The following is an 18721-nucleotide window of genomic DNA, read 5'->3' as shown; positions in this document are numbered from 1 at the left end:
CCCCCCCGCCCCCAGGCCCCCGCCCCCTGGGCGCCGGGGGGGGGGCCTCCCCCGGCCCGGGAATAACCCCCCCGAAGTTGCCGCCCGGGGCTAAGCGCCCAAACCGGGGGGCGGCTTTCTCAGCGGCCTTTTTGGCGGGGCCCGGCCGCGGGCCCACCTTGATGGGCCCGGAACCCGTGCGAGCTTGGGGGCGCAGCTGTTGGAAACTGCTCCCGCCGGGCCCTGTGCCCCCAGGGTGAAGCCGGCCCGGTTTGGGGCCCAGGGCGGGCCCCGTGGGCGGGGGGGGGCCCTCCCGGGGGCCGGTTGAGTCTGGGGTGGGGACCGGCCCTCCTCGTGGAAACTTTGGGGGCTCGCGTGGGGACCTTGTGATGCGGTCCTCCTGGCAGCGCGCTGGCGGGGGTGGGGGGCTTCCTTCGGGCTAAACACTCGGGTAAAGGAGCCAAGAGTGGGCGGGTCTGCTTGTGAAGCCTGGGTGATGGGGGACCCTCCCCCCGCCCCCCCGGGAACCTGCCCCACAGAGCCTACTCCCTTGGGTGGGGCTGGGCTCCTTCAGGGCGTGTGGCGGTTCCTGAGAAGCCAGGAGCGCAGTGTGCAGGGACTCACACCAACCCTGTCCCAAGACACTAGGGGAAGGGCTTAGAGAGACCCCTGCGCCAGCGCAGCTGAGGAAGGGGCTCTAGGAGACGCTGGGAGGTGGCCCCAGCATAAGCTCGAGGGTTTAGAGAGAGCCCCCTCCCCCTCCCCCCACAGGAACACGGTGGAAGGAACTCCTAGGACTGGGGGAAGGCCCTCAGAGACCCCAGTCTCTGGCTGAGCAGGCTGATAGGGGCGGGCCAGAGGCTCTTGAGAGCATGGTGGGAATACGGGAGGAGGCCCCAGAGCACTGGGGGACTCAGAGGACTGTGAGGGCAGAGCCTCTGCTCCAGGAAAGACCTTGGAGGTCACCACTCAATGGTGGGGCCTCTAGTCCTTGGAGCTGTCCCCCATTTGGGGTCTTCATTGCCCCCACCTTTGGCCTCAGAGTCCCTAGATGAAGGGCTGGGCCAGGAGAAGGCAGCTGATGCCTCCAGGAACGTCACTTGGCTCTTGTGAGCCTTTGTCAACCCCCAGAGCCCACCCCTGTCCCTGAGCCCCCATGCACCTCCCTCTCCGAGCTCACACCTTCTTCCCTGATCCCACACTCCCTCCCTCCCTGAGCCCCTACTGGCTTCCTCTGAAGTTTCTTCGGGCAGGGGGAGGTCCACCTGATGGGATGGGAGACTCCCGGGCAGGGGGAGGTCCACCTGATCGGATGGGAGACTCCCGTTTGACAAGTGAATGCCAGGGTAGCTGGCAGCAGTTGCTCACTCACCTCCCTGACCCCAGTCCTTCTGACAGAAAAGGAAGGGGGGCAGCTGCTGCCAGATGAGGTGCTGGACGAGGCTGTGCCAGGGTACCGGGCCCCGGGGAGGAAGAGCCTCCTAGAGATCCAGCAGCTGGACCCAGACGATGAGAGCCTGGCCAAGTACAAGCGGGTGCTTCTGGGTCCCCTGCTGCCGGCCGTGGGTATGCTCGGGCCATGGGTGTGAGAGGGGCGGGGTGGGGGTTGGGGGGTGCATCCAGCAGACTTCCAATTTCCCCTCAGACCCAAGCCTGCCCAACGTGCAGGTGACCAGGCTGACTCTGATGTCTGAGCAGGCTCCCGGGCCCATGACCATGGACCTCACAGGTAAGCGCCAGCTGCAAACCACAGACTGATCTTTGGGGTAGAGACTGCTTAGAACCCTGTGCCCAAACCCTAGTCCTCAGACCCATCACGTAGACCAATGGTTCTCAACCTTCCTAATGCCGTGACCCTTTAATACAGTTCCTCATGTTGTGGTGACCCCCAACCATAAAATTATTTTCGTTGCTACTTCATAACTGTAATGTTGCTACTGTTATGAATTGTAATGTAAATATCTGATATGCAGGATGTATTTAGGCGACCCCTGTGAAAGGGTTGTTTGACCCCCAAGGGGGTTTCGACCCACAGGTTGAGAACCGCTGACGTAGACTTTACAGGTACTGCCCCCTAGGGGGCTCCTGGGGCAGGGTCTCTGCCATCGAAGGAGGTTGTTCCTTAGCTGCACTTTCCCTGACAGGGGAGCTGGCTGCACTGAAAAATCAGGTGTTCGTCCTGAAGGAGGGTGTTGATTACAAAGTGAAGATCACCTTTAAGGTGAGGCAGCTGTCATGGGCGATGCCAGCCACCCACAGGATCGGCTTCCCAGAGGGACCCCTTAACACTCTTTGTCCCTCAGGTCAATAAGGAAATTGTCAGTGGCCTCAAGTGTCTGCATCACACCTACCGCAGGGCCTGCGAGGTGAGGGCCGTGTGAAGGGCCTGGAGGCGGGGGGCGGGGGGTGGGGGGGGACAATGGGGCAGAGGGCAGCCCCTGATGCCCTCCTCCTCCCCCAGTGGACAAGGCTGTGTACATGGTGGGCAGTTATGGGCCCAAGAGCCCAGGAGTATGAGTTTGTAACTCCGGTGGAGGAGGCGCCGAGAGGCGCCCTGGTGAGGGGCGCCTACGTGGTCACATCCTTCTTCACTGATGACGACAGGGCAGACCACCTTTCCTGGGAGTGGGCCCTCCACATCTGCCAAGACTGGAAGAGCTGAGCGCCCACCCCCCTGCCCTGCCCCAGGACCTGTCTCCCCACTCAGGGTCTTTGTTCCCTCTGCCTCTGTCAGTCACTGCACAGGGACCCTCACGCATTCTCCAGCCCCCTCAGTCAGTGACCAGACCCCTCATGCCCTCTGCTCCGTCTCGGGACACCCCCTCCCGGGCCTGGCGCTGTGCCCTGAATAGCCATATTAAACTCCACCTGTCTCAGTGCCTGGTGTTGCCTCTGTCTGCTTCCCCTCCCCCGGGGGTGGGGGGGCCTTGGGCCTTATCTTTCCTGCAACCAGGACTGGGCGCCACGTGGCCACCGCTGCTTGGCCCCCGGCCCCCTTATCTGCCCCCGCCCCGTGGGCCCCGGCACTGCCATGGACGGCCCGCTCCTGTCTGTGCTGCTACTGCTGTTGCTCGGGGCCTTGAGCCTGCGGGGCCAGGGGCCGGGGCCAGGGGGTCCCTCGGAGGAGCCCGGGAAGGAGGAGGTTCCTGAGGAGGATGGGATCCTGGTGCTGAGCCACCGCACCCTGGGCCGGGCCCTGCAGGAGCACCCTGCCTTGCTGGTGGAGTTTTGTGAGTGCACAGGGTCAGCAGGGCTGGGGGACCCGCCGGTGTCACCCAGGGTGCTCAGCCCCCTCCCGCGTGGACTCCGGGGCTGATGCACTTGGCTCCATCTGAGGCAGAGCCTTGGGGCTGAGCTGGTCTGGGGGTCCAACTTGAGCAGGTGGGAGGGGAGGCACAGGTATAAGGGAGACCCTCAGTTAGACTGTGAAGAGCCAGATAAAGCTCACACCTTGCATATTCTCCTGTGGCTTTCTTACAACCCTTTACACATGTAAAAGCCCTTGAGCTGGCAGGCCTCAGTCAGCGGCATATGGCAGGGAGCACGGCCTCAGGGAGCAGCGACGGAAGATTCTTCTCCAACTCACTGTCTGGAAGGTGCTGGCCACTGCACTCCTGATCTGGGAGCTTTGAGCAGTCTGGCCTCTGGTGCTTGGGTTTAGCGTGGCTGAGTCAGGAGGGAGATACACAGGACATGCTCCACGCTGGAGCTGACTGACCCCAAGTTTGCCAGCTCTGGCCAGGCGGGAGCAGGGGCTGTGACCAGGGCCATGGAGGCCAGGGACACTCATGGCCCTGTCCCCCAGATGCCCCGTGGTGTGGGCACTGCAAGGCGCTGGCCCCTGAGTACATCAAGGCAGCTGCCCTGCTGGCAGCAGAGTCAGCCAAAACCAGGCTGGCCAAGGTGGATGGGCCTTCAGAGCCAGAGCTGACCAAGGAGTTTGCTGTGACCGAGTACCCCACGCTCAAGTTCTTCCGCAATGGGAACCGCACGGACCCGGAGGAGTATACTGGTACAGGGGCAGGCGTGTGTGCGGTGGTGTGGGCCAGGGGCTGGGCCCAGGCTGACGGGACTCTCCACAGGCCCCCGGGAAGCCGAGGGCATTGCTGAGTGGCTGCGGCGGCGGGTGGGGTCCAGCACCACACGCCTGGAGGATGAAGAGGGCGCCCAAGCATTGATAGATGCCCACGACGTAGTGGTCATCGGCTTCTTCCAGGTGAGCCAGTGGCACAGGGGCCAGGCCTTGGGAGCGGGGACTGTGGCTCCAGATGGCCTCACAGACGTGGACCCCTTAGGACCTGCAGGATGAGGACGTGGCCACCTTCCTGGCTCTGGCCCAGGATGCTCTGGACATGACCTTTGGCCTCACTGATCGTCCGCAGCTTTTTCAGAAGTTTGGCCTCACCAAGGACACCGTGGTCCTTTTCAAGAAGGTGGGTCTGGGCCGAGGCGGGGGTTAGGGACAGGACTATGGCTCCTACTGACCCACCGGGTGTTGTCCAGTTTGACGAGGGGCGGGCAGACTTCCCAGTGGATGAGGAGCTGGGCCTGGACCAGGGTGATCTGTCCCGCTTCCTCCTCACGCACAGCATGCACCTGGTCACGGAGTTCAACAGCCAGGTGAGTTGGGCTGCAGGTACAGGAATGGGCACTGGGTGGAGTGGGAGGGTGACCACAGAGCCAGCTCCCATGAGCCCCGCCTACCCCTGCAGACGTCCCCCAAGATCTTTGCGGCCAGGATCCTCAACCATTTGCTGCTGTTCATCAACCAGACACTGGCCCCGCACCAGGAGCTGCTGGCAGGCTTTAGGGAGGCAGCTCCCCCATTCCGGGGGCAGGTACTGGCTGGGTGGGCTGAGGGGTGGGCACGGGGGAGGCCAGTGCCCAGTGCATACTCCCTGTTGGCAGGTGCTGTTCGTGGTGGTGGACGTGAGTGCCAACAACAACCACGTGCTACAGTACTTCGGGCTCAGGGCAGAGGAGGCCCCCACCCTGCGCTTCATCAACATGGAGACCACCAAGAAGTACAAGCCTGAAGACAGGGGGCCGGTCACTGCAGCCTGGGTCACCACCTTCTGCCACTCAGTCCTCAGCGGCAAGGTCAAGGTCTGTGCTGGATGGCCCACCTAGGGTGTGGGGGTGGGAGCAGCAGCTCTCAGGAAAGATCCCCAACAAAGCACCTGGCCCGGTTCCCCCCAGCCCTATCTTCTGAGTCAAGAGGTCCCCCCTGACTGGGACCAGCATCCTGTCAAGACTCTTGTGGGCAAGAATTTCGAGCAGGTGGCTTTTGACGAAACCAAGAATGTGTTCATCAAGTTCTGTGAGTGTGGAGGGCAGGAGACAGTGGATAGGTGGGCAGTATGGGGTCCTGCTGGCTGTGCAAACATCCCCCTGTCCTAGATGCCCCATGGTGTACCCACTGCAAGGAGATGGCACCAACCTGGGAGGCACTGGCCGAAAAGTACAGGGACCACGAAGACATCATCATTGCTGAGCTAGATGCCACGGCCAATGAACTGGAGGGCTTTCCTGTGCACGGCTTTCCCACCCTCAAGTATTTCCCAGCAGGGCAGGGTCGGAAGGTGAGGCAGGACCCCGTCTTCCTTGGTCTGATGTCTGAGTCCTTGAATGGAGATGGGGCAAGGCCTTAGAGCAGTGGTTCTCAACCTTCCTCATGCCGCGACCCTTTAGTACAGTTCCTCATGTTGTGGTGACCCCCAACCATAAAATTATTTTCGTTGCTACTTCATAACTGTAATTTTGCTACTGTTATGAATCGTAATGTAAATATCTGATATGCAGGATGTATTTTCATTGTTGCAAATTGAACATAATTAAAGCATAGTGACTAATCACAAAAACAACATGTAATTATATATGTGTTTTCCGATGGTCTTAGGCGACCCCTGTGAAAGGGTCGTTCGACCCCCAAAGGGGTCGCGACCCACAGGTTGAGAACCGCTGTCTTAGAGCGTGTGGCCTTAGTAGGTGCGCTCTGGGAGGGGTTGTGGTCTTAGAGTGCAAGGCCTAGCTAGTATAGGGTGTGGCCTGGGGGCAGGAAAGGGTCTTGGTAGGGTGGGGCCTTAGCCAGTGGAGTCTAGAGTGGGTGTGGTCTGGGCAGGGCATGATCTGGGAGGACATGGTGTATCCTCCAAACCCTCCTGTCCCTCCTCAGGTGATTGAATACAAAAGTGCCAGAGACCTGGAGACCTTCTCCAAGTTCCTGGACAACGGGGGCAAGTTACCCGAAGAGGAGCCCGCTGAGGAGCCCTCAGCTCCCTTCCCGGTGAGTGCCTATATTCCAAGGCTCCAGGCCTCGGACATGCCCTCGGATGGGTGGCTATGGGGCTGACTGGGCGAGGCTGGGCTAAGGGCACAGCTTCCAGCTGGGCCTCTGTGACCTTTCCAGGATACATTAGCCAACTCCACCGTGGATCTCAAGGAGGAGCTGTAGCCACCCCATCAGTGCAGGGGAGCCATCTCCTCGGTGCCTGGGAAATTGTGGGCATTGAATAAAGAGTTTTGGCCCTGGACTGTGTGTGGTTCCTGAGCATGGCAGCCTCCTGGGGTTCCATGTGGGATGGGGCCTAGCCCTTGCCCCCAGACCTCCTCGTGGATCCCTGGCTTAGGTGCTTCTAGATCCCCACACGGTGTTGCTGCCAACTTTGGCTCCACAAGACACCCTACTCCCAAGACCCTTGGTGCCAGTGTGACCTTGTTGCTGAGGCCGGATATGGGCTGCGCATAACCTGGCCAGGAGAGAGGAGATGGGTCACATGTGCCGGAAACTGGGCTGAGGATGAGGCACCCACTCACCAGACCCCACTGACAGAAGATCCGTGCGCTCTATAGCCAGGGAAGGTTCAAAAACTGGTTTTATTTCATTATTATCCAAGTACCTTTAAAAGATCATTGTACAAGTCAGCGCATGAAAAATGGGCTCGGGGCAGCCCCCGCTAGCCCTAGCCTGAGAATGTACATATTTACATGGGCCCTTACGAAGGAAGAGCCGGGACCCGCTGAGCCGGCGCTGTGGAAACTGAGGGTGGAGAGGGAGCACTGAGGTGCCCCGTCGCCGGATCCACATAGTGGCAGGCAAGAGACAAGCTGTGTTGAAGGCACTCGGTGACATGTACAATTTAGAGACCCCCAAGAAGCCCCTGAACCCCGGGCCTGAGCTGGCCCTGACCAGGGTAGGGCATGGTGGGCAATTTCTGGAGGGAGAAGCAGAGCCCTGGGGGGAGGCGCCAGAAGGTTGGCCCGTGGTTAGCAGCGGGGTTCCGCTGGGGAGGGTCAGCAAGGCGGCCCCACAGGGGGCTGCTCCCTGCTTGCTTGGGCGGACTCAGAGTAGTGCTGTGGAGGAGTGGACGGGGCCCCCTCCTTGTTGGCAGCAGGACAGACACCTGTGGGACCACTCAACGGGACCCCTGCTCACCTGGACACAGATGGACCAAAGGGGTGGGTGGCTATAGGGCAGGCAGTCCCTGGCCTCACACTAGAAGTCGCGTGTTTGCATACACATGAGAGCACCTGACATGGCACAGCCTTGCCGGGCTCTCAGTGTGGCCATCCCTGCCCCACCTGATGAGGGCCCTGCCTGGCGCAGAGGCCTGGCCTGCGGGTCAGTCCACCTTCTCCACTTTGCCAATGATCTTCTCCTCAAAGACAGGTAAGATGGCCTCGTCTTCCCGAACCTCTTCAAACACCACTCCACAGTCAAACTCGTCACTCACTTTCTTGAAGTAATATCTGGGGGACGGGGGTGAGAGGAGATGAGGGCCTGTCCACTCCTCTCCTGCCCACACCCCCACACCCTAGGGGCCTCCCGACTTCCTAGCGTGGTGGCCTCATGGTTCCACACACACACAGCACTTGGTGACCACATTCCAAGTACATCATGCAGGGCATGCAAGCTGGTTCTGCCTGATGCCCATTTGCCAGAGAGTTGACAGTGAACAGTACAGTGACCACTTGTGGGGTCCTCTGCCCTGGCCTCTAGGATGCTATGGGGGAGACACAGGCAGGTTTGGGGTTTCTGCTTCCTAAGGTCTGAGCCTGTCATCTCCCATCTCCATCAGGGTGATGTGCAGAGGCCAGCAGAGCTTGGGCCCTCCTCTAGTGGCCACACCCTCTACCTCCAAAGGGCACTTTCTCACCACTCAGTAGATAGAGCAGTGATGGCGAACCTATGACACGCGTGTCAGAGGTGACACGCGAACTCATTTTTGTGGTTGATTTTTCTTTGTTAAATGGCATTTAAATATATAAAATATCAAAAATATAAATCTTTTACTATGGTTGCAAATATCAAAAAATTTCTATATGTGACAAGGCACTAGAGTTAAGTTAGGGTTTTTCAAAATGCTGACACGCCGAGCTCAAAAGGTTCGCCATCACTGGGATAGAGGAAACCACCCACCCCAGGCCGCAGTGAGCTGACCCCATGTGGCCCTTCCTCCTACAGTGCTCACTCAGGAGCCTTCAGAGGCTAGTCTCAGGCTGGCAGGGCAGAGCAGCCCACGGCAGACCCTGGAAAGAGGGGTCCTGGATTCTGTGTCTAGTGAAAATGGGTTGAGTCAGAAGGCTGGAGAAAGGCTGACCCAGATCAGACCGACATGGGGACAGGGAGACCACTGTGTTTGGGCCTGCTTCCCTGCTTTTAAGGCAAGGACTGTCCAGACCCCTCGGTTGACCTGGAGGCCTGTCACCTAAGGCTGGGAGTTGGGGCTGGGAGCCTTGAGGCCATCAACACCTCACACCTCAAGGTGCTCCTGCCAACAGCTCAGGTCTGGTTAAGCAGGTAAGAGGGAAACAAGGACCAGATGGGATAAGAACAGGGTGGGAATAGGGCACCCAGCACACACTCTCCTGGACAGGGTACCTGTTTACCACAGACCACAGCCCTTAACTCTCACCTGTAGTTGCCTTTCTTGGTCAGCAGCTCCTTGAACTGGCCCAGGGTGACTGCACGGCCCCTCACCAGGGTCCGGTAGGGGATAGGTTCTCCACAGAAGTAGTAGGCCACAACGATGCTGTCACACAACTGGGCACTCCCACCTCCTGCCTTCTTCTGCGGTTTCGTCCTGGAGGCAGAAACACAGTGGTTACTGCTGAGCTAGAGTCCCACAGGTCATCTCCCCAACAGGCCCCACGCTCCCCAGGAAACGATGGGGCAAGGCCTGCAGGAGTGAGCTGCCACACACTCAGAAACGTCATGCATCCAGAGGCCCCAATGCTCCCCCACCCATACAGTTGCATCCAGCCCCAACCCTATGCACAAAGAGACAGCGTGGAATCCAGCTCATCCCCCCTCCCTGCCTGCGCCACGTCTCCATAGTGCCTCAGCTCACTTGCCACCCCCCTCCACCACTGGGAAGCTCCTGGCCTCACTGTGGCCTGGACTGGCTAATAGGCAGCACCCCTGACCCAGACCACATGAAATAGGCCAGCAGGCTTCTCAGGGCTGGAGCCCACAGTAGATCCTTCTACCTGCTTCTTAAGGTGGCCAGGCCACTAGAACCAATGTAGCCCCTGCCTCTAGGCTGGACTACACGGCTTGTACCCCACATAAAGCCTACTGCTCCCAAATGAAAAAAACATCTGAAGGCCAGGAATTGGACAAACAATTGTTTTGGGTCTTGAAATGGACCTGTCCCATGGCAGAGAGCTTGTCCAAAGACCAGAGGCAGCAGCCAGCCAGATTTCCAGAGAGGGGTGTGAGGCCAGCACCATCTCCCACTCAGGCTGGGGTAGGGCCCTCACCCTGATGGGTCCTGAGCAGCCATTCTGTGTTTGGGACAGGTAGCACTTCCTCTGTCCCCCAGCACCCCTTGTCCTTGTGACTGCTCTGCAGTTGCCCAGGTACACATGGGCACAGTTCTTGGCTCTTGCCAGCTGGGCGTGATAAGAAGCCTCCTGAACCAGTGTCATGCCAGGAAGGCCACCTTAACTCACAGTGGGCTCTTCTCTCCATGGGACCCTCCCCTTCCTGGTGCTCCTGGGCACACACCATGGAGTCACTTCATCTGTGTGGTTATCCACCACTCGAGCCACACTCCATGGCGCCTGCTTTCCTTCCCATAGTCCTGAAACCTCAAGCCCAGCCTGTTCTGGGAGCCTGCCTCGGGGTCTTGTGTGGACCCATTCTCTACAGAAAGGAGACAGGTTCCTGCTCCTCCAGGGGCCACCCCTGAGGAGTGACCTGGTGGGGCCAATCAGAGCTGGTTGGCATTGTCTGGGGTAAGCTCGGTGAGGACTTTGGTGGAGGACTTCCTTCTGCTCTATCTTGAGCAGAAGTGCAAGGATGGGGCAGCCAGCACTGTCTGCATGTGGCCTGCAGCTTCCTAGCGCCCACCCTACTCTATGCATACCTGGGGAGCAGATACATCCCACGTGAGAACCCAGGCTCGCTGTGCACACAGCACCTGGACATGCACCACAGGTGCTGATGTTTTCAGTCAGCAGCGTGTCAAAGGAACCATGGGTGCAGCCCTGACCCTAAGTCCTGGCTGGGTGACATATGGGACCTCCTCTCTGACCAGTTGGTCATTTGTCACCACATGGATGGTCAGTGTTCCGTTTGACAGAGACAGGAAGGAAAGGCCAGTGAACAGCTTGCAGTGCCCGGGCTCCCGCCCTGGGAAACAGCTGCTGCTCCACAGCCCCTGGCCCACAGCACAGGCTGGATGAGCAGTACAAGAGGACCCGCAGGGGACACACGTACTCTGTCTCGGAGAGCTCCGTGTCGGACACTGCTGGCACCACGCTCAGCACGGGCGTGCACACCGGCCTGACGCAAGAGCGCCCCCGCTGGATGACCTCCTGCACATACCTAGGGAACAACTGCGTCAGTGAGCCACATAGGCCTGGGGCAGGGCCTCCACACTCCGCGGTGACAACAGGGTCACAGACAGCAGGCGGAGCATGTGCTCCCCAAGAGGTTCAATTACCACCACGCCAGGCTTCCGCCATATGAGTCAGGCAAACCCCTTCCTGGTGGTGAAGCTGTCAGGATCAGTCAAGAAACAGATGCTGCCTTCATCATTCAGATTTCCCACATTACTCATTTGTGGTCAGAGCCCTTGGGCTCCCTGGAATATACTCTGGGGAACCCCTCATCTGAGGTGCTAGGATCCTGTCATTTCATCCACACTGAGAAGACCTGCCTCTGGCCTCTTTCCTGAGGGCACAGTTCTTCCTACTTGGCCCCCTGACATGGGCCTGAGTCCTGGAGCATGGTCACTGCTCCATCCGAAGCAGCCAGAATCCTGTTCTGGGTCTCACTGGCCAGCAGCTCCTCTCCAAGTGGCCATCCACCCTGGGCATGTGCTGTGCAACCCTAACAGTAATTTCTGCTCTGACTGATCTGGGTGGGGGTCACCCCACGAGGAGCTGAGGAAGGCCTAGAACCCCACTGCCACATCCAGACCTCTGCTCTGTGGCCATTTACAAAAGGCTCACAAGCCCTGGACCAAAGACACCTGGAGATGCCAGAGCCACTGGCTGAAACCCCGCAGGCGGCTCACCCCCCAAAACACGAATCACAGAATGGTTCCACTAGCTACAGAAAGACCATGGTGTTCTGAGGAGCTGGCTAGGTGCTGGTAGAAAGAGGGGACGAGAGCCCTGCCTCCTGGAGATCGCAGCAGAAATGATGTCCCAGGAAGCCCCCGGCAACAGGAGGAATTCGAGCCCTCCCGCCCCAGCCTCTCCCTAGGCTGCCCTCTGTTGCTCTGTCTGCCTCCAGGTCACAGGGGTCCTGCACAGAGCCAGCTGGTTCTATGTTGACTGAACAAGATCACAGAGTAAAACAGTTGGCTGTAAAAAACATGGTCACCTTCAACCACCCGGGACACCTTCAGGCTTCCATCTGTGCCTGATGAGATGGACGCTAGGGAGAGTTTGCACCCAACACCAGCTTCCCCAGAGCAGCATAGCCCCCCACACAGTGAGGCCCATGGGAGGCAGAGTCAGGAACCGGATGACTGAAGAGTGGGCAAGGGGAACCAGCCACATCTGAGGAAACAGTGGCCGTGATGCCAGGCCCTGGTGAAAGCTACAGATTCCAGGCACCTCAGGAACCATTATCGCCTAGAGATTCCAATGAGCCAGCATGTCTGCGAAAAGTGACCTCAAGGCCCAGCTGAAAAGGTCAGGGAAGCCACACTCCTGCCTGGAGAGATTCGTCACCCAGAAGGGGTGGTTCCCCTCTTCTCCTGGAAGAGAGAACAGGGCCTAGCCTAAGGCCATAGAGGCAGCAGGTTGAGCCACTCTGCCCCTGAAAGCCAAGAGGGCACAGTGAGGAGTGGCTGTGGGGCCTGGGGTCTCTCCGGAAGAGATTTATACTGGCACATATTTTAGCACTGTTTACTGCTCTACCTGCAAATGGCATGGGTGAAGGCTCCTGAATAGAGGCCGCCAGGACCCACTGGGACCAACACCCCTGAGCTTGAGCATGCATATAGCCAGTGGTGACCTGTGTGACCTCTAGCAGTTCCATGCCACTAAGGGGACCCCATGGCCTCCCACAAAGTCCCAGGGTGAGTGCAAGCACAGGAGGCGTGATCAGGGGACAGATATCCTCTCCTCCCCAGGACAGTGCAATGACCATCTGCCTCCAGCAGGGCCGTGTGGAAGAAATTGGAAGGAAAAACCCAGTACTGCTGGTGGGCACCCAGTGTGGCTCTATGTATGGACCTCAGGCCTCAGGGAGCTCCACCCCAAAGCATAGCCACGGCACCTGGAGGGGCCCTGAAAGGTTCAAGCCCTGCTCTCCTTGATGGCCCTGTACCTCTGCTTTGAGGGCAACTTGCTGGCTCTCTTCTCTTCTTCCTCCAGACGCCTGCGGGCCTCCTCCAGCTGGGTCAGGGGGTTGGGGGCCGGGTTGGGTGGCATTGTGGGGTCTTGAATGAAGAGATGAGAGGGCTGGACAGAGTTCCGAAGCTGAGCGCTGACCCAAGGGTGCACAGCCCCAGGACGCTCAATGGACAAGGGCCTGGAGCTCTCGTGAATCTGCTGCTTCTTCGCCCCAGAAGACCTTTGAGAGCGAGAGAACAGATGGGGCAGAACGTGAAACTTCGGTCCCTAGACAGGCATCTGGAGCTGGGCAGGAGCCAGCAGCATAGGCCGAGCTTAGCAATGATCCCTGGATACCTGGGTCAGGAATCCCCCTGTGACACTGGTCATGGAAGCCAGGTGAAGCAATTTCCTCCTATACTACATGACACAAACATTCCTTTCTTGCACACTTCTTTTTTTGTAACTCATTTTTAATACCTTTATTGAATATATAAATCAATCCTATACAAAGACTTTTTATAAAAGATGTTTTGGTATTTAATGTTCTTTGTGAAAAACCTGAAATACGTAGGAAAGTCAAAGAAAAAAATATTAATAATCCATAATTTAGAAATAGCCACGCAGAATATTGATCTATTTCCTTCCCGATTAAAAAATACTGAACACACTTGGCATAATTCTAAACATAATTTTTTCTCCCGATGTGGTATCATGCCTTCTCTTTGTTGTTTAACATGGAGAATGTGCTTTACACCTGTGCAACACACCATCACTCCACCACTTGATGGGATTCCAGTGAAAACATCAGCTTCTTGCAGCTACAGCTTGAAAGGGGATCTCCAGGAGCAAAGATGAGGGAACCCAAGATGGCCCCCTTTGAAGTGGGCTGGCCCAATGCTCTCATGACACCAGAACTGCCCAAAGAAAGATACCCCGGGGAGGTGGGCTCCTCCTCCTAAAAACCCCCACAAGGCTGGCCACAGGGAGACCTCTGCCCCCCTCTACCCCTCAACACTCTCCACTTCCCAACCTCCCACACCCCCATCTTCTCAACCCTTTTAACTCCCTACCCCTCACTTCCCATCTCCTACCCCTTCCTTTCCTTGCCACCCAATCCCCCCCAGCCCACCTGCCTTATGTAAGAACAACGAAGACAGAGGCCTCATGGTCCCCAGACTCCTGGGAGGCCAGAGAGGGCCTGGGGGGACACTGAAGGCCATAATTTAAAATAGCCCATCTGACTGACGGCAGGAGCCTCTGGAACCTGGGAGGCTATTTCTAGATGTACCTCTTAACTCTTCAGCCACAGAAATCCTTCTTCTGGGGTGGGAGGACTGGCCGGGACAGACCCATAAGATAGAAATTCAGAGAAGCTGAGAATCAAACCCACTCCAACCAGAGCAGGAGCAGGGCTCCTGGAGAGGCCCCCTCACTAGGACAGGCTTTGTGGCTGTAACGGGGTCTGGACACTGGTGGGGGGGCTCATTCCCAAGGTCAGGCTCACCTGCCTCACATGTATATTCAGTCCTCCCTAACGATGGCCAAAAAATGCTGAGGATCAGGGAAATCTGAGATTGAGGAACGAGGGGATGGCCCACCCACTGAAGGACAGATGCCGTCAGCTCCAGGCCCAGGGCCCCTGGGCGTCACCCACCTCTGGCCTAGGCCCATCTAAGCCAGCCCTGTGCACCTTAGGATGGACTAGCCCAGTGGGATAATCTAGAGCTCAGAGGGATGCACACTAAACAAGAACCTTCTCCCACCCACTGCTGAGGGTATGATCAGGTATAAACACAGAGGCTTCTGCTGAAGCCCCGGCTGGAGTAAGGGTCAGGTACCTGCCTCACTGCCCCGATGCCTTAGGTCATTCTCATGTGGAGGTATCATGTGTGAGAGCAGCTATGTGACAGCAGGCCCCCTCCTCAGTGTGGGGCAGCAGCGAGAGGCATGGTGACTTCAGACTGACCTCACCTCACCAGTGGGCACTCCTGCCCAGGACACTGAAGCTGCATCCGGGACCCCACCTCATCACAGGTCCACACAGGGCAGACGTCAATGCGTTTGTGCTGTGACAGCTCGAACCGGATCCCTTTGAATAACTGCTTCCATTGTACATGTTTTGCAGTAAGACAGTGGGTGGGGCTATGCCACTCTGGACACTGGTAAAGCAGCTCTGGAGGGTCGCCAGCCAGTTTGCATGCCTGTGCCCACCCCTCCAGGACACAAGGTGCTGCTTACCCGTGGCCAGTCTTCCTGTGCCTGCTGATCTCCTTCTCCCCCTCAATGATCCACTGCATGATCTTCTGGTTCTTCTCTGCGTCCTCTGAAGGGCCTGACACCTCAGTACTGGCACTCTTCCCTGACTCAGTCTTCTTGGCATTTCTTTTGGAGGTTGTGCCGGCCTTCCCACTGCAAAAGCAAGACCTGGGAGTCACCCACTGACTTTACTTACCTCTGCTCCAACCCTATATGGCTCCCTGAACATAGAGGCCTCAACAAAGTGGCATGTTCTAGCAGCCTCTGCCCCAGCTCTGTGGGGTTACTGGGGTTTGTTTCAGGTGACTCCATGGCAAGAAGTGAAGGAAGGCAGCATCAGCTGGGAGAGCTGAAGCCGAAGATCAGCTATAGCACTTGCCTGTGTCCTCCCAGCCCAGGTCACCTGCCTGGTGGAGACATCTAGGGCCCGGCCACTCCTCCTCATCCAGAACACCTCACTCTAAAATGGATCTTTATCTAACCACACTTCACAGCTGGGGCCTTGGCTGGACCAACACCCCAGGTAGAACCTGGTGTCTACCTCTACCTGGCACCTGAGCTCTTGGCCATGACACGCCTGCAAGTCTCTGCAGCTGACCTTGCTTTAAAGACTTTTAAAGGAGAATTCTAGAAAATCAGAACAGAATCCACAGGAGCCACAGTCTCTCATTGCAACCCCTTTCTCCCTGGGAAGCCCAAGGACAAAGAATCCAAGGCCCCAATCTCAAAGCATGCCTCTGGCCACCCCAGACACTCACCTGTAGGCCAGGCTGTCGTTGGCACTGGGCGTGGTGCCCACACTCTCTAAGTGGCTTCGGGTCTTGGCTGTGTGACTGTGCAGCTCCGGGCCCCATGCAAAGCTGCTCTGGACCCGGCGGATGGCCTCGGCCTCAGCCTGCTCCTTGGGCCTGGCCGCACCATGGTGGCTGTGGTGGTGGCTGTGCCTATGGAGATGCAGGCCAGCCGCTTCTAGCTTTGCCCCCAATTTGGGCACGTGCTTACTGTGCCCCAAGGTTGTACCCCCCAGCACTCCCGACATCTTGGGCATGTGTCCGCTGTCAGGGGAGCGGTGGCCAGGCCCGGGCGACTGGCAGCCTGGAGTCCTCATAACCCGCTGCACATGCTCATCCAGGATGCTCTCGGGGTTCTCCTCATGTGCATCCCGCAGCCCTGTGCAGCCTACGTCCGTGTAGCGGGGTGGGAAGCTGTGCCAGGCCGGGGCCAAAGGCAGCTTATGACTGGCCCCCGGGGGGGCAGAGGACACATCGCCATCCTCCCCTTCTTCCTCCTGTAGGGACAAGGTCACATGTCACCTCTTAGCACCTGCTGCACCAAGGAAACCTCACACTTTGGGAAATAAACAAGTAACAAACAACCAAAAAAATCCCCAAACCATAAAGCCTGTCAGTGCGGTGTCCTGGGGGTCAGGAGCCAAGCCCAGGATGAGGGAAGGGCCAAGGGAGGTGCCGGACTCCCAAGCGACGTTTCTGTCCCTGCTGATTCCTGAACAAACTCAGCCAGGCTCTCAGCAGGCTATGCTGCAGGACGGGGCGCAGACAGGAGGACAGGGAGCTGTGCTCACGCACAAGTGTGCAAGGGCATGCAACTGCCACACACCAATGATTCAGGGAACACAACACCACTGCCGGTCCAGGCCACAGAGCAACCTTCGTACTGGTTTAGTTTTCTTTTATGCTTCTCAATAAAGATTTTTGTTTTCTTTCAGTGAAATTTTCCTATTCCTCAATTTATATTGCCATATTTTCAAAGGCCTTTGTACAGAAGAGCTCTTGTTTTTTATCTTGCTATGTGTTTGATAAATTCTCACATTAACTAACTTTTATTCAATTCTCTAAAAGTTAATATAACCAATACTGTAACAGAAGCATTTTATCACCTTAATTTCAAAAGATACATATTTATTTTCTCATTTTATTAAATTGTCCAAACCAGAATAATGTTCAGTAAATTTGGTAATAATTGAAAAGAAAGTGGAACTAAGCTAAACCTGTACTTTAATATAAAAAGATCTCCAAAAGTTTACCACAAAATTTCACACTAATGTGAAGTATCTAAATGTCATTAGAACGGGCTCAGGGTAGAATGGCACTGCAGAGGACAAAGTACAAAAGAAGGGACCTAACAGACAGAGGGTGAATGCACCCCCTCCTGGGCACAGCTTGGAGCCACCTCAGCAGAGACTTGGACCCCTGGGCTCCCATCCCGTGTCCCCATCCCAATCCCTTTGCTCTGCAGGGATAAGGGACCAGGAGACTTTTTACTGGGGGTCTTCCCAGGGCACTGAAAGTTATTAAAGCCATTTATCCCCTAAAGTAGCAGCAAGCAAGAGGAAACCTCCGAATTCCTGAGAGGTGAGGGGGTGCAAACCTTCAGCTGGGATCCAATTTTTCTTAGTAGTTCTGCATATGTAAGAATTCAATTTTACAGTTTGAAAATGTTACAGATTTACCTAACTGTTCAGATAATAGTTTTCATTTTCTTCTTTGCTTTTCTTTTCAAAATTTTATACTAAGTTATTTAAAAATTGTGTACTTATCCCTTTAAAAAAAAGGACTGTTATTTATAGCATGATTTATTTAGTTACAGATTGCACATGATAACAGAGACTGAACTGACAGCTGCTGGGCAGTGTGCCACAACCGAGGACTAAGGGACACCTGTGGGAGCAAACTTGCTGGAGCAGCTTCAGGCCAGAGCACATGACCTAGAGTCCGTGCACCCATTTCTGAAGGCCACTGCAGGCCACTGCATGTAGTAAGCCCACCTGAGCTTGAGGCCAGGTGCCTGCTTATTAGCTCCTAAACTGACAATGGAGACATACAAAGGGCTGTTCATTTGAACATTTCTGTTAAAGAACACCACTGGGTGTTGGCAGCTGGGTCCAACCCCTGTCCTGAGAGCTGGTGGTGGTTCCAGACACAGCCGCCTTGCACCTGCCAGGGACACCACAGAGAAAAAACATCTGAGTCAGACATCAGAAAAAAACACAGAATACCCACAGCCACAGCTGCCTTCACAATGTCTCGTCCAAAAGGTTGACCTGCCAAGGACCACAAACACACACAGCCACTGAGCCAAAACTAAAAACTTGACAAGACAATTATAATAACTCAATCATATAGTAAAAAGGTGAATTCTTCCTTTCTTAGATTCCATTTAAGAAACATTACACACATTATTTAATGAGCACATTTGTTTTAAGAGTTGTTAACTACGACATGTTCAGGGGACCCCTCACACAAAGAGCTGATGCCCATTGAAACACTGTGCTAAACAAATGAAGACACCAGCTTTGTCACAACATGCAATTCGGGATTTAGCTCCTGCTGAAATATTCCATATTTCATAGTGACTCTGTTCCCTGCATTTATTTGTTCAGAGAAGGCTATTAAAATGCTGAAACTATGCTCCTACCTATTCCTTCAACTACTCAATAAGGCTCTGATGGGCACTGAGAAAGCTGGCCTCAGTGAGTGCGCACTCAGTGTCCCTGGCTCCCATCAGACGGCCTATCTCTGACCGGCTCCTGAGAGCCTCTCCCTCTAGGTCAAAGAAGTCTCACCCTTGCCCTCACACGAGAACCCAGCATGGCGGGTGCCCTGTTGAGTGACCTTGGACAGTTCACTGAATTGTGGGAACTGTGGGGAGGATAGCTGGTACCTGCTCT

At 56.4% G+C, this 18721-nt stretch overlaps 3 protein-coding genes across 4 annotated transcripts in view; 2 read left to right on the top strand and 1 right to left on the bottom strand.

Annotated features, from left to right (window-relative positions):
- The window catches only part of ARHGDIG (Rho GDP dissociation inhibitor gamma), a 5232-nt gene extending 2374 nt beyond the window's left edge, over window positions 1-2858 (top strand). The window contains exons 2-6 of the mRNA XM_006103698.2: window positions 1366-1545; window positions 1625-1708; window positions 2124-2200; window positions 2283-2345; window positions 2441-2858. Of these exons, the coding sequence (XP_006103760.2) occupies window positions 1366-1545; window positions 1625-1708; window positions 2124-2200; window positions 2283-2345; window positions 2441-2641 (605 nt within the window). The 3' untranslated portion in view covers window positions 2642-2858. The remainder of the gene's footprint in view (window positions 1-1365; window positions 1546-1624; window positions 1709-2123; window positions 2201-2282; window positions 2346-2440) is intronic.
- A 152-nt stretch (window positions 2859-3010) lies between these two features.
- On the top strand, window positions 3011-6500 carry PDIA2 (protein disulfide isomerase family A member 2). Its single transcript, XM_006103680.3, has 11 exons — window positions 3011-3209; window positions 3785-3991; window positions 4062-4195; window positions 4275-4412; window positions 4483-4599; window positions 4692-4817; window positions 4888-5085; window positions 5179-5299; window positions 5380-5561; window positions 6155-6265; window positions 6389-6500. Exons 1-11 carry the CDS (start codon window positions 3011-3013, stop codon window positions 6431-6433), a joined length of 1578 nt encoding a protein of 525 aa, XP_006103742.1. The 3' UTR covers window positions 6434-6500.
- Window positions 6501-6836: 336 nt separating this feature from the next.
- Window positions 6837-18721, bottom strand: part of AXIN1 (axin 1) — a 72210-nt gene continuing 60325 nt past the window's right edge. The window contains exons 5-10 of one of the 2 annotated variants that reach the window (XM_023744911.1): window positions 15792-16321; window positions 15016-15186; window positions 12770-13015; window positions 10703-10810; window positions 8895-9062; window positions 6837-7728 (exon numbers count right to left, since the gene is read on the bottom strand). In XM_023744911.1, the coding sequence (XP_023600679.1) occupies window positions 7602-7728; window positions 8895-9062; window positions 10703-10810; window positions 12770-13015; window positions 15016-15186; window positions 15792-16321 (1350 nt within the window). In that variant the 3' untranslated portion in view covers window positions 6837-7601. The remainder of the gene's footprint in view (window positions 7729-8894; window positions 9063-10702; window positions 10811-12769; window positions 13016-15015; window positions 15187-15791; window positions 16322-18721) is intronic. The other variant, XM_023744912.1, reaches the window with a different exon arrangement.

This window comes from Myotis lucifugus, unplaced genomic scaffold, assembly GCF_000147115.1.
Source record: "Myotis lucifugus unplaced genomic scaffold, Myoluc2.0 scaffold_498, whole genome shotgun sequence".
NCBI classification, from domain to species: Eukaryota; Metazoa; Chordata; class Mammalia; order Chiroptera; family Vespertilionidae; genus Myotis; species Myotis lucifugus.
The sequence above is the reverse complement of the archived record's forward strand: the minus strand, read 5'-3'. Positions and strand labels throughout refer to the sequence as shown.

What these genes read in the sequence shown, in the direction of transcription:
- PDIA2 (XM_006103680.3), top strand. Translation starts at nt 3,011, where the DNA reads ATGGACGGCCCGCTCCTGTCTGTGCTGCTACTGCTGTTGCTCGGGGCC. An exon ending in CAGCAGGGCAGGGTCGGAAG is followed by an intron (nt 5,562 to 6,154) that starts GTGAGGCAGGAC and finishes GTCCCTCCTCAG; the next exon opens with GTGATTGAATACAAAAGTGC. An exon ending in AGCCCTCAGCTCCCTTCCCG is followed by an intron (nt 6,266 to 6,388) that starts GTGAGTGCCTAT and finishes TGACCTTTCCAG; the next exon opens with GATACATTAGCCAACTCCAC.